The sequence below is a fragment of the Geotrypetes seraphini genome, chromosome 3 (genome assembly GCF_902459505.1).
Source record: "Geotrypetes seraphini chromosome 3, aGeoSer1.1, whole genome shotgun sequence".
Classification (NCBI taxonomy): Eukaryota; Metazoa; Chordata; class Amphibia; order Gymnophiona; family Dermophiidae; genus Geotrypetes; species Geotrypetes seraphini.
Window position 1 is genome coordinate 75,220,312 of NC_047086.1, and position 14,023 is coordinate 75,234,334.

Genomic DNA, 14,023 nt, shown 5'->3' on the forward strand with positions numbered 1-14,023 from the left:
GTTGGTCTTTAGGCCGGAATGAGATAGTTGAAGTAGATAGTCCAGGACCAGGGGGACGGGGACCGACACCGGGTCCTGGCTGTGAGAGGAGCACCAGGTTGAGAATCTGGTCCACTTTTGGGAGTAGCAGGTTCTCGTCGAGGTTTTTCTAGAGGCCTCCAATATCTCCCTGACTGATTGAGACACGGGGAGAGCAGTCAGGGGGAGAGAAACCAAGCATTCAGATGAAGAGACTGAAGATTAGGATGTAACAGTGAACCCTGACCCTGTGACAGTAGAGAGGGAAACAGAGGCAGAGGCAGTGGATCTCTGACACTGAGTTGAAGTAGTAGGGAAAACCACGGCTGGCGTGGCCAGCGAGGGGCAATCAGGATCAGGGTGGCTTGTACTGTTTTCAGGTGGACAAGCGTCCGCAGTATCAGAGGAAACGGCGGGAACGCGTACAGGAACCTTCCCTCCCAGTCGAGGAGGAAGGCGTCGGCCTCGAGCCGGTCCGGGGAGTATATCCGGGAGCAGAAGAGAGGCAGCTTGTGATTGTGAGGGGATGCGAACAGGTCTATTTGAGGTGTCCCCCACCGTTCGAACACCCCTCGTAGGGTCTGGGAGTGTAGTGACCACTCGTGTGGCTGGAGGAGGCGGCTGAGCCTGTCCGCCAGGCAGTTTTGTTCTCCTTGTATGTACACCGCTCGGAGGAAGGTGTTGTTGGAGATTGCCCATTTCCAGAGGCGCAGGGCTTCCCGACAAAGGGACCAAGACCCTGTCCCCCCTTGTTTGTTTATGTAGTACATCGCTACCTGGTTGTCGGTTCGGATGAGAACCACTCGGTCGTGGAGCAGATGTTGGAAGGCTACAGCTGCGAGATAGATGGCCCGGAGTTCTAGCACGTTGATGTGGCAGCGACGGTCTTGTGCTGACCACATTCCTTGGGTGCGTAGGCCGTCCAGATGGGCTCCCCAAGCGTACTCCGAGGAGTCCATGGTGAGTACCTTGCTGTGGGGTGGGGTGAGGAAGAGCAAACCTTTGGAAAGATTTGAAGAGTCGCCCCACCATCGGAGCGATCGTTGCAATGAAGGAGTCACTGTCACGGAGCGGTCGATCGGGTCCCGGTCTTGACGCCATTGAGACGCCAGGGTCCATTGAGGGATTCTCAGATGGAGGCGGGCGAAGGGTGTGACATGGACGGTGGAGGCCATGTGGCCCAGGAGGGTCATCATCTGTCGAGCTGATACCGAGATCAGCAGAGAGATCCTTCGGCTCAGACTTACTAACGCCTCCAGGCGCGGAGGGGGGAGGAAGGAACGGAGGCGAACCGTGTCCAGCGTGGCCCCGATGAACTGTAGGGTCTGCGAGGGGCGTAGTTGAGATTTTGGGAAGTTTATTTCGAACCCCAGACTTTGTAGATAGGTAATAGTCTGTTGGGTCGCTGAGATAACCCCTTCCCTGGATGGGGCTTTGATTAGCCAGTCGTCTAGGTAGGGGAATACCTGGAGGCCCTGGGAACGTAAGGTTGCCGCTACCACCACGATGCACTTGGTGAAGACCCGAGGTGATGATGCTAGTCCGAAGGGGAGGACTCGGTATTGTAGGTGCCAGTCCCCTACCTGGAAACGCAAGAACTTGCGGTAAGCGGGGTGCACTGGGACATGTGTGTACGCCTCCTTGAGATCGAGGGAGCAGAGCCAGTAGCCCTCGTCGATCAGGGGGTAAAGTGTCGGTAGTGAGAGCATCCGAAACTTTTCCCGTACCAGGAATTTGTTGAGGCGTCTCAAGTCTAGTATTGGGCGTAGGTCTCCCGTTTTTTTCGGTACCAGGAAGTAACGGGAGTAGAAGCCCTTCCCCCGTTGGTCGGGGGGAACCTTCTCCACTGCTCTCAGGCGAAGCAGGTCTCGAGCTTCGGAGAGGAGTAGGGATAGCTGAGTTCGGTTGGGAGGGCAATTCCTTGGGGGGTTGTCCGGGGGAATGGCCCGAAAGTTGAGAGAGTACCCTGATGAGATCACGCCAAGGACCCATGCGTCCGACGTGACTTGTTCCCAGCGAGGGTAAAAGGCTTTGAGTTGACCCCCGATGGGAAGGAGGCCTGGGACTATGGCGGAGGGGGCCCGCCCCCTTCCGCATGCCCCGTCAAAAGGACGGGGATGGTTTGGTGGTCGCAGGCGGTTGGGACTTGGGCATGGCCCTGTGGTGGGCTTGCGGACGCCTGGGTGGGGGCCGCGAGAAAGCAGGGGTGGACTTTTGTGGGTAGCGGCGCGGAGGGGCCCTATACGGCCTGGCCGCTGGCGGTTTGGGCTTTTGCCGGACAAGGGAGGCAAACGAGCGTTCATGTTCGGAGAGGCGTTTTGTAGCCGCCTCGATAGTGTCATCGAACAATTCCTTTCCCACGCAGGGGAGGTTAGCCAACCGGTCCTGTAAGTTGGGGGTCCATGTCGACCAGGCGCAGCCAAGCTAGTCGGCGCATGGCGATAGCGAAGGCTGCTTCTCTGGAGGAGAGTTCGAAGCCATCGTAGGCCGCGTGGAATAGATGAAGGCGCAGGTTGGAGAGGGACTCTAAAAGCAGGCCGAACGTTCCTTGCCGGGAGGCCGGTAGGTCAGTCTCAAAGGCTCTCAATAGTCCAATGAGGTGTTTGAGGTAGGATGTGAAGGTGAAAGTGTAGCTTTGCACCCTAGAGGCCATCATTGCGTTTTGGTATAGTCTCCTGCCGAACTTGTCCAGAGTTCGGCCTTCTCGGCCTGGGGGGACCGCTGCTGAGACCCGGGACGGGTGAGCCTTTTTCAAGGAGGATTCTACTAGCAGCGATTGGTGGGAGAGCTATGGTTGCTCGAATCCCGGGTAAGGTACTGTGCGGTACTTGGCCTCCATTTTGGAGGGTACGGCCGTGACCATGTAGGGGGTCTCCAGGTTCCTGAAGAAGGCCTGTTGGAGTACCGGGTTAGGTGGTAAGCGAAGGGACTCTCTGGGCAGTGATGGCATATCCAGCTCCGCCAGGTACTCCTTAGAGTATCTGGAGTCGGACTGGAGGTCTAAGTCCAATGCGTGGCCCATGTCTTGGACAAAGCGAGTGAAGGATGGGCGAGATGTCCCCGGGGCCCCGTGCGGGGTCGGGGAACGAGACCTTCGTCGGGTGGAGAAGGATAGGGAGGCTTCCCTCGAGTATCGAGGTTCATGCTCTGATCCATACTCCGAGACTGGGGAAGCACTGTGAGAGTGTTCCGGGGTTGTCGATCTTCGGCGTCTCGAGGGGCCCCTCGGAGACGATGCCGGAGTTAGGGGTACCGATCGATGTCGGATCGGTGACCTCGATCTGGACTCCCTCGGAGAATACGTCTGAGGGGGAGTTCGGAGGATGCGCGGGTTGGAGAGTGATAACTCAGCCACCCTTAGTGGTCCCGTACGAGGTGTGGGAGAACGGCCTCGTAGGGTTGGTGAACCTCGGGCCTTCTTGGAGGTACGGCGGTTCGAGGTTTCTGTCGTTTTAGCCCGACGTTTTGCCCCTCGGCGGTCTGCGGAGCGGGAACGTCTCGGGTGCCTCGGCGAGGAGTCCGAGGAGGATGGGAAGCGGCGAGGATTGCGCACCTTTCCTCGAGGTTGTTCGGTGCGAGGCTCAGGCTGGTCTGGCACATTCGAGGTCGAGGCCGATTGAAACTGGGCCATTGCAGTGGATAGCTCCGACGTGATCATCGCTCGGAGTAGGTCCTGGAAGACGGGCACGGACAGCATCGAAGGCATGTCCATTGCCTCGGTGCACTCCACCTGGGGCGACCTCGTATCAGAGTATTCCCGTGTGGTGGAGGCACGGCCCGAAGGCTTGGAGGGCTTAGTCGGGGCTGTAAGCATGGGGCTTCCGCCATGCGTCAACGTTGTCCCCGAGGCTGGCTTCTTCGCTGTTACAGAACCTGAAGAGGGAAGAGGGGACTTACCCGGGGCCGAGGCTTTCTGTTGTCCCGAGGACTTCGGGGTCGAGTCTTGAGGCGATGCCGAGGTATCAGGGGCCGAGGTCAAGGCTGGGGCCGGGGCCGACCTCGAGGCCGAGGTGGAGGGTTGGTCCGGAGTGAAGAGGTCCGCCATGCGGGCTTTTCTTCGGCGGAGTGCCCGGTTTTGGAAATTAGCGCACTGGGGGCAGGAGTCGGTTGGATGAGCCGCCCCCAGACAGAGGATGCACCGGCGATGCGGATCTGTGAGAGAAAGAAGCCGCTCGCACCGGGTGCACTTTTTAAAGCCGGTCAAAGGCCGGGACATTAAATCGAAAGTAGCCGCGGCTCGATTAGCCACGCGGCCACGGGGACCCGGAAGCCTCCGGGTCGTCGAAAACGAAGCAGGAATCAAGTAAAGAAGTAAAGAATTCGCGCACAGCGACTTAATAGAGAAAAAACAAGAAAAAATCGCGGTGCTAGAAGGCAGTTGGGGCAGAGCCTGAGAAACACGGCTTCTAGGCTCGCGGAAAATTTTGAACTGGAGACCACGAGGGGATGCACCCCCTAGTGGAGCAGGAAGGCACGCATGCGTGGAGCAGCAGAGCAAACTTAAATCTTCAATCAAGTTTGCTTGAAAATGCTTCCGCATCGGGGCTCCGTAGATGACGTCACCCACATGTGAGAATATCATGCCTGCTTGTCCTGGGATAAGAAAGGTTTTCCATACCTTTTCTCAATCATGTCGCTCTTTTCTGAACCCTCTCGAGTATCGCCATATCTTTCTTAAGGTACGGCGACCAATATTGAATATAGTACTCCAGAAGCGGGCCCACCATCGCCCGATACAACGGCAGGATAACTTCTTTCGTTCTGGTTGTAATACCTTTCTTGATAGTACCCAGCATTCTATTTGCCTTCTTAGAGACCACAGCACACTGTGCCAACGGCTTCATTGTGTTGTCCACTATTACCCCAAGTCCTGTTCTTGGGTACTTTCACCATTACCTGCCCTCCCATCGTATAGCTGTACTTCGGGTTTCTGTTTCCTACATGCAAGACTTTACATTTCTCTACATTAAACTACATTAAACTTCAGAAAGATATAAAAAGGATGGAGTCAGTGCAGAGGAAGACACAGACAGCTAAAATAATGTGTCGTCTTTGTCATAAGGCATATGGGTCAGACTTAAAGATCTCAATATGTATACCTTGGAAAAGAAGGAGGGAGAGGGGAGATATAATAGAAACGTTTAAATAATACCCTGTTTTCCCGAAAATAAGACTAGTTCCGAAAATAAGCCCTAATATGATTTTTAAAGATGCTCCTAATATAAGCCCTACCCCAAAAATAAGCCCTAGTTAATTAAGCCCTAGTTAAGCACCCCCCCGAATGTCCCTGACACTCCCCGATTCCATCCCTGACACTAGTGCTGCCCGATTCACCGAAAAACTGGACTCATCAATTCAGCGGTGAGGCCTGACACCGCTCTGAGGCCTCCTAAAGCAGCGGCGGCGGCAGAGCTCTGAACAGGCTGCTTCTTGGTCTTTCACGCTGGGGCTTTCTCTCTGCCGCATCACAGTGGGAGGGTCAGTGGGGGTTTTTCTGCGTAGGGGGATGGGAGGGAGGGATAGAAAGATGCTGCAGAGGGAAGGCTCGGCCCCAGTGGGGAAGACTGAAGCAGCCCGTTCAGAGCGCTGCCGTCGCTGCTGTTTTTGGATGCTAGAGACACAGCATTAAAACGATAAGTAAAAAGAATTTATGCTGTCAACTAGTTTTTATTTCTGGATTTATAATACAGAAGTAAATAGACAAGTTACACCACATAAGGAGGCAATGAAATGAGCTGAAGCCAGATATACAGTTGTTGGATGCTTTGACATTAATGATTTTGAAAGCCCTATTGCCATCCTGGTGTTGAATCTGAGCAGTGAGGATTTCAGTCGCTGTGGATGAACACAGATCCCTAATTAGAAAATGAATTATATAAACAACAAAACTTAAATGGTTTCATGTATGTTTGATGTGTTGCGTGGTACTTAGATGGTGACTAAAGCCGGCAGACTTGTATGGTCTGTGTCCCATTAATGGCCATCCAGTATAGGACGGGCTGAAGAGAGTTTTGACTAAAGCTCCAGTAATTTGGAACATGAGGCTAGTGCTGGGCAGACTTACATTCTATGTCCCACAAATGACAAGATAGTTTGGATAGGCTGGAGTGAACTTCAACGGCAACTCTAGGAACTGGAATCTAAGAGGGCAGTGCCAGGCAGATTTCTAAGGCCTATGTCCCAGAAATGCCAAAGAAAGATAATGATCAAGTATTTTATAACATTCACTGTTGGTTTAATCATGAGTGTGACTGCTGGGCAGACTGGATGGACCCTTGAGGTCTTTATCTGCCATCATTTACTATGTTAGTATAATTACCTTCCGTTTTTGTGTAGATGACCATATTTCCATTAACAAGTCCAGCATACAGGCATCGGGCTCTGTAGGCCAAGCTCATGACTGTTGATTTTTCAGGCGTGAAGAAGTGTTGCACTCGTACCTTCTTTGAACCTTGGCAACTTTTGTAAACAGAAATGCTACAAGAAAAAAAAAGAAGCATAGTGAAGTACAATATGAAAAGATTGAGGTTGATTGCTAGATGAATATTTTTGTGTGGATATATTTATTTAAGATATTCAGCTTGTACCGATATATTTTAAAACATTAAAAAAATCTTCATTTATAGCCCTTCATTTAAAACAAACCTGCTTTGATTAAAAAAATAAAAAATGGCAAAAATATTAATTTTTCAACTAGTAAAAGGGGGAATGAAAAACTCCCTGTACACAATGTCAACAATTACAACAAAGTTTTCTTTCACCTGGGAAGTCTAACTTTGATTTTTAAATACAATGCAGTTAAAAAAAACCCCCCAAAAACCCTACCTTAAATGACACAAAGGGCCTCTTCTATCAAACTGATTTCGCAGTTTTTAGCACAGAGAGCCGCGCTGAACGGCTCGCGCTACTCCCGATGCTCAGAGCGCAGTTTGATAGAAGAGGCCCAAAGTCAAACAATATATTTCTGCCAGTTTTAATGAACAATTACTATTTATATACAGTTTTTTAAAAAATAGAATCAAAAAGTGATTGTGGCAGGTGCAAAATTTGTCTACACATATTTTCAAAAAAGGATCCCACTCATACTGATCAGTGGAATATTTACTCAAAAGGGTAGGAAAAGCCTCAGAAAACGAACCAATTTTGTTCCTGTTATAATCACAGGCATTAAAACCTTCCCCTCCAAGCTTAAACTACTTTCAGTAAAAGCATAATTATTATTCAAAAGATGAGAAAATAATGACAAGCTTCTGAAGGGAGCATCGAGGTAGTGTCAGTGAAGTGCATGATTCAGCTTTAGACAAGTACACAAAGAAATTCTTTCAAGTGTTTAACTGGATTATAAGCTACTAGCACAAATGTGATTTTGTGGACATCATATTGACTGCTGAAATGATTATTTAATTGAAAAATCTTGAGAACAGGGGGTATACATATATATAAAGAAGATATAAGAAAAGTAAAAGTAAGAAAAAAAACAAAGAAAAACAGTTTTTGAATAATGATTGTGCTTTTACTGAAAGTAGTTTAAGCTTTGAGGGGGTGGTTTGTATGCCAGTAATTCTAACAGCAGCAAAATTGGTTCAACTACATCAGTGGTCTCACACTCAAACCCTTTGCAGGGCCACATTTTGGATTTGTAGGTACTTGGAGGGCCTCAGAAAAAATAGTTTGTCTTATTAAAGAAATGACAATTTTGCATGAGGTAAAACTCTTTATAGTTTATAAATTTTTCCTTTTGGCCAAGTCTTAAAATAATATTATAATTTATAGCTAAAGAGACATATGATCAAGAAACTTTTATTTTACTTTTGTGATTATGATAAATAGTACCTGGCAGGCCACAAGTTTGAGACCACTGAACTACATAGTGTATGGCTCCTTTTCTGAGGCTTTTCCTACCCCTTTGAGTAGATATTCCATTCATCACTATGAGCATAATCTTTTTTTGGAAATATATGTAGATATGTTTGTTTGACCACTATAGTTATTATTTAATTAGTGCAAAATTTGGACATCCTTCCAGTCATTACTTTGCAACAGATTTCAAAAATTTCCTGAAGCCAGCTAAGAGTCTCTCTATTCTTGCTTTGGTAACTTTTTTTTTTTCACTCTTTCTTACCATTCCAAAACTTTCATCTTTCTTTCCACTACTACTATTTATTATTTCTATAGCGCTACCAGATGCATGCAGCACTGTACATTAAACACGCAAGAGATGGTTCCTGCTTGAAAGAGCTTACCATCTAATTATGACAGACACAAGGACACAGGGTGGATCAATATATGCTGCTCATGAAGGGAAATACAAAGAGATTAAGAGGTAGAGAGGGTAGGGGCTACAGAGGGAATGAGTATAGATATAATGTATTACAAATTGGAAGTGTTAGGACCTAAATGCAGCTTTGAAAAAGTGAGCTTTGAGTTTGGATTTGAATACTGCCAGAGACAGAGCCTGGTGTACTGATTCAGGCAGGTTTTTCCAGGCATACGATGCAGCAAGACAGAAGGGGCGGAGTCAGAAGTTGGCAGTAGAGGAAAAGGCTAGACAAGAGAGACTTACCTGAACAATGGAGTTTCCGGGGTGAGGTATAGGGAGAGATGAGAGGAGAGAGGAGAGAGAAGAGGAGCTGCAGAGTGAATACACTTATAGGTCAGTAAGAGGAGTTTGAACTGTACGCGGAAGCGGACAGGGAGCCAATGAAGCGACTTGAGGATAGGGATAATGTGGGCATAACAACCCTGGCAGAATACGAGGCCCACAACAGTATTCTGAACAAACTGAAGGGGGAAGAGAGAGCTAATTTTGAGATTAGTTTCATATCATTGTCTTTGCTGAGCTATCCAATTTTCAGCTTCAATTATTTCACCAGCTGTGGACTGGAAATGACAGCACACCACGACAGAAGAAATATATGAAAGTTTAAAACACTTAGGCCCTCTTTTACTAAGCTGATTACCACACTGGCCTGCGGTAATTGAACCAAAGCCCATTAGGAATCAATGGGCTTCAGCACCACTGTTGCACGGCTTTGTAAAAGGAGGGATTATTGTTTCAAACTGCAAGAATTTAAATGGCAGAATCTTCTCTCTCAGGCTTTTTCCCTCTCCTCCAACCCAACCTGTTTCCTGTATTTCCTCTCCATTACACAATTTTGACGTTGGGGATGGGGAGGAGGAACGCTTGTGTAATGCCTGCACGGGCCTGACTTTTGCACGTCAGAGAAGCAGGGAGAAATCGTTGTCGGTGGCGGCTTGGGGGGGGAGCAGAGAGAGAGAGAAAGACACAGAGCTTCATGCTTCCTGGAACTAAACAAGCTGTTGTTCCTCCATTGACCAACTAACAGTGCTGCCTTCTCTGGAGAGAGACAAGAGAGAAAGAAGGGGACAGAAAGAGAGAGAGAGAGAGAGAAAGGGGAGGGGGCAGGGAGAGAGGAAGAAAAAGTTGGATTCATGGAGGGACAGAGAGAGATGTTGGTTGGGATGAGGTCTGGAGGAGAAGAAGCATGCAGGAGGAAGAAAGAAAGAAAGAAAGAAAGATTGAATGCACAGTCAGAAGGAAGTGCAACCAAAGACTCATGAAATCACCAGAGCCGCACTGAATGGCCCGCGCTGCTCCCAACGCTCATTTTTAAAAGTTCATTATCAAACCATTTATTATATTTATTTGAACAACTTTTACTATTTCGTTTAGGGGCAATGTTTTCATCCAATGATCCCAAAAATCAATCCCTTCGCCTACCTCTACTAACAATTTGTATTGTGACCAATATTCCTCTGAATTGATATCAGTGTTCCCTCTAAGCGGGCGGGTGTTGTGAGCAAACTTTTTTCACTGTGAGCTAAAAATATCGGGCGCCAGCAAGTTATGAGCCAAATAAATATGTTGTCTAAGTTGCTGATACATGAGGACGAGGTATTCAAAGGAATTTTATAATTACTTTATTATGAAATAAAAATTATAAAAATTATAAAATACTTTATTCAGTGCGAAACCTGGGCCTGTTTGGCTGAACACAAAGCTGATATTCTGGCTGGAATGGAAGAAAGACACACACGTAGCTCTTCGTCAACAGCTCTCAGTCTCTCTCTGTATTTGGTTTTTATAGCATACAAAAATAGACAAATATACCCTCCATCCTTTTTATTAAACCACAATAGCAGTTTTTAGCGCAGGGAGCTGCGCTGAATGCCCAGCACTGCTCTTGACGCTCATAGGCTCCCTGCGCTAAAAACCACTATTGTGGTTTAGTAAAAGGGGACCATATTGTAAAATATAGACAGCAGATATAAATTCAGAACTGTGCATAGTAAGTGAAGGGAAGTTTTCATCGCTGGGAATTTACCCAGTTAACTATTAAGTTATTTGGGCAAATTCCTTTAAAAACTGTGGTAATACTGCCTCCACTTTGCTAAATTTAAAATAAAATCATTTTTCCTACCTTGTCTGGTGATTTCTGGTTGCACTTTCTTCTTCTGACTGTGCATCCAATCTTTCTTCCCTTCTATCAGCCTGTATGCTTTCTCTCCTCCACACCTCATTCCCTCCCCCAACTTTTTCTTCCTCTCTCCCTGACCTTTCTTTCTTTTTTTCTGTTTCTCTTCTTTCCTTCTGTTTCCCTGCCTGCCCCCTTTCTTTCTTTCTCCCAGCCTCCTGTCCAGCAGTAACTCTCTTCCATTCCTCCCCTCCCAGCAGCATCTCTCCGTCTCCCTCTCCAGTAGCAGCTGTCCCTTTTTTTTTCCTTGCCCAGCAGCTTCCCAGATTCCTTTCCCTCCTCCCCTCCCAGAAGCATCTCTCCGTCTCCTTCTCCCTCTCCAGTAGCAGCTGTCCCTTTTTTTCCTAGCCCAGCAGCTTCCCAGATTCCTTTCCCTCCTCCCCTCCCAGAAGCATCTCTCCTTCTTCTCCTTATCCAGTAGCAGCTGTCCCTTTTTTTCCTTGCCCAGCAGCTTCCCAGATTCCTTTCCCTCCTCCCCTCCCAGAAGCATCTCTCCTTCTTCTCCCTCTCCAGTAGCAGCTGTCCTTTTTTTTTCCTGGCCCAGCAGCTTCCCAGATTCCTTTCCCTCCTCCCCTCCCAGAAGCATCTCTCCGTCTCCTTCTCCCTCTCCAGTAGCAGCTGTCCCTTTTTTTCCTAGCCCAGCAGCTTCCCAGATTCCTTTCCCACCTCCCCTCCCAGAAGCATCTCTCCTTCTTCTCCCTCTCCAGTAGCAGCTGTCCTTTTTTTTCCTGGCCCAGCAGCTTCCCAGATTCCTTTCCCTCCTCCCCTCCCAGATGCATCTCTCCTTCTCCTTCTCCCTCTCCAGTAGCAGCTGTCCCTTTTTTTTCCTGGCCCAGCAGCTTCCCAGATTCCTTTCCCTCCTCCCCTCCCAGAAGCATCTCTCCTTCTCCCTTTCCAGTAGCAGCTGTCCCTTTTTTCCCCTGCCCAGCAGCTTCCCAGACTGATAGTGGTTTTCTCCCCTCCCAGCAGCTCTTCTTACTTCCCAGCGCAGCGATTCACGAAGGCAGCCTCGGGTCCTTTGTTGTGTCGCGCCGCCTCTGAGGAAAGAGGAAGTTGCATCATCAGAGGCAGCCGCGACTCAGCAAAAGCCCCGAGGCTGCCTTCGTGAATCGCTGCGCTGGGAAGTAAAGGAGAGCTGCAGAGAGGGGAGAAAGCCACTGTCGGAGGCTCCCCAAGATCTCTCCGGCCCAGCGCACGCTTCCGATGCTGATCTTGCAGAAGTTCAAATGAGTCAATCTTGCCGGTCCTGCGCTGTGACGAGAAACTTGTGCGCTGCGACCTAATATTTTGTGCGCCAGCGCACGCCAGCGCAGCTTAGCGGGAACACTGCGATATGACCCCTTCTAAGATTATCTTTTATCCTTGGGTGATTTTTAAAATTTAAATGATTCCAAACTAGATTAAAATAAATAAGTAAATGATCAGACCAAATATCATGAAACCAAGTACCATCACATAAGGAGATAGAAGGATCTAAGATCACCTTCGTGGACATAGCTACCATATCTAAATGATGGCCTTTTTCATGTTTGTGTGTGGATGGAGGAAGACTACAGTTGAGTAATGATAAAAAGTTTTTAAAATCCTTAGCATCTACATTATTCTCTTCATCTATATGTAAGTTTATGTCTCCTATAATAATGTTATAAGAATAAGTAATTGAGTTATGTAAAACAAATTTGCAAAAATCCTCTCTGGCTTTTGGCCAACTTTTCAGCAGAACATAATATAGTATACAGAAGAGAGTCTTCTAATTCCATATTACTAATTTTACAGGCTAAAATTTCTAAATGGCTAGGCCTATTTGAGGAACATAATTTGTATACGCTTAATCATGCATTTGCAATCTATAAATTGGATTATTACAATATTCTATACAAGGGTTTTAAAAAAATCTAGGGCTCCTTTTACTAAGGTGCGCTGGCGTTTTTAGCACACATGGGACATTACTGCACCCTACACCGCGCGCTACGCTTCTAGAACGCACGCCAGCTCAATGCTGGCATTAAGGTCTAGTGCGCGCTATTCCGTGCGTTAAAGCCCTAGCACACCTTAGTAAAAGGAGCCCCTGGTCATAAAAGACTACAAACAATTCAAAATATTGCAATTACATTACTTGGATATCAAAAGAAGAATGATAAGAGTTACCTCTGTTTTTACAATATCATTGGTTACTAATTCAATATAACTCATAGAGCTTTCTTTTTATAACTACCAAATTATTTATCTGCATATACTATTTATTTATCTGCATATCTGCATATACTGCAAATGCTTGAGTACCTGATTATAAAAACCGCTTAGATAACCTTGATAAGCGATATATAAAATCCTAATGAACTTACACACCAATTAGAACTCTTAGATCATTCCAAGATAACAGAATAGTTCTCCCTTCAGTAAAAAGGGCAAAATGGGAATCGACCAGAAATTAAGCTTTTTATTTAATGGCACCAAGATTATAGAATCAACTACCACGGGAATTGAGACTGGAGGAGAATTTTAAGGCTTTTAAAACCATGCTAAAATATTTTTTTTATTTCAAGAGGTATTTGGAGGAGATTCTGTTGTGGCAGAAATAATTCATATATATTGAATTATGAAAAATAGGCTCTTTCTTCATTGGGATTCTGTAAAAGCTGACATCAGATAGATGATATTTAATAGGATGATTATAGAAAATTATTTATGTATGAATAAGGGGACCTTTTACTAAAGTGCGGTAGCCAATTTAGCGCGCATTAAATGCTATCGCATGCTAACATGTCCATTATATCATATGGACGCGTTAGCATTTAGTCTGTGCTAATTTTTACACATGCTAAATCGGCTACCGCACCTTAATAAATGGACTAGAAAGTGTTTGGCTGATTCTTAATTTAGGTCTGTCCTATTGTTGTTAGAGTTCTTTTCTATGTATTTTAGTTATGTAAACTGCTTGGAACTGCCGTAAGAACAAGCAGTACAGTCAACTCCGCTTAAGTGCAAGCCCTTCAAACCAGTTTGCCATGTGCGCTTAAATGGAGCGCTCGCATACCGGAGTACCATGTGAAGAGAGTTGAGCACCGTCATTTTTCTCGCGAGATCAGCAGATCGGGGGCAGTATTCCGTACTTGCATCCATCACTACCATCACATATCTTAGGACGAGTGACCTGTAATGACGTTTGAAGTTGGCGATTATCCCTTGGTTTCTGTTGCTTTCATATTCAACAGGCAGGCACCTTGAAGCCAACAGCTTCGCTACGTCTGAAAGCAGTGTATAGGTCTCTATCGCTTTAATTGGGAGACCATACTGTAGTTAATCTGTGTGAGCAACTGCAGAAGGATTTGGATGGAGTACACCACTCTAAGGGGACAGGCCTTTCCCATTTATGTACAAGTATACTGTAATAACACCTAAGTGGTGCCTGACATCAGCATGGTGGACATGTTCAGCCAAAGACAATTATTTTTGTCCACGCGATGCCATGGTGCAGTTCCGAAAGTTCAAACACATGGCCAGGCCTA

General features: G+C 46.9%; 1 protein-coding gene across 5 annotated transcripts in view; it reads right to left on the reverse strand.

Annotated features, from left to right (window-relative positions):
- The window catches only part of ARHGEF10 (Rho guanine nucleotide exchange factor 10), a 345,472-nt gene that overhangs the window by 56,303 nt on the left and 275,146 nt on the right, over positions 1-14,023 (reverse strand). For all 5 annotated transcript variants that reach the window (XM_033938128.1, XM_033938130.1, XM_033938132.1 and 2 more), the window contains one exon: positions 6,338-6,495. In XM_033938128.1, the coding sequence (XP_033794019.1) occupies positions 6,338-6,495 (158 nt within the window). The remainder of the gene's footprint in view (positions 1-6,337; positions 6,496-14,023) is intronic.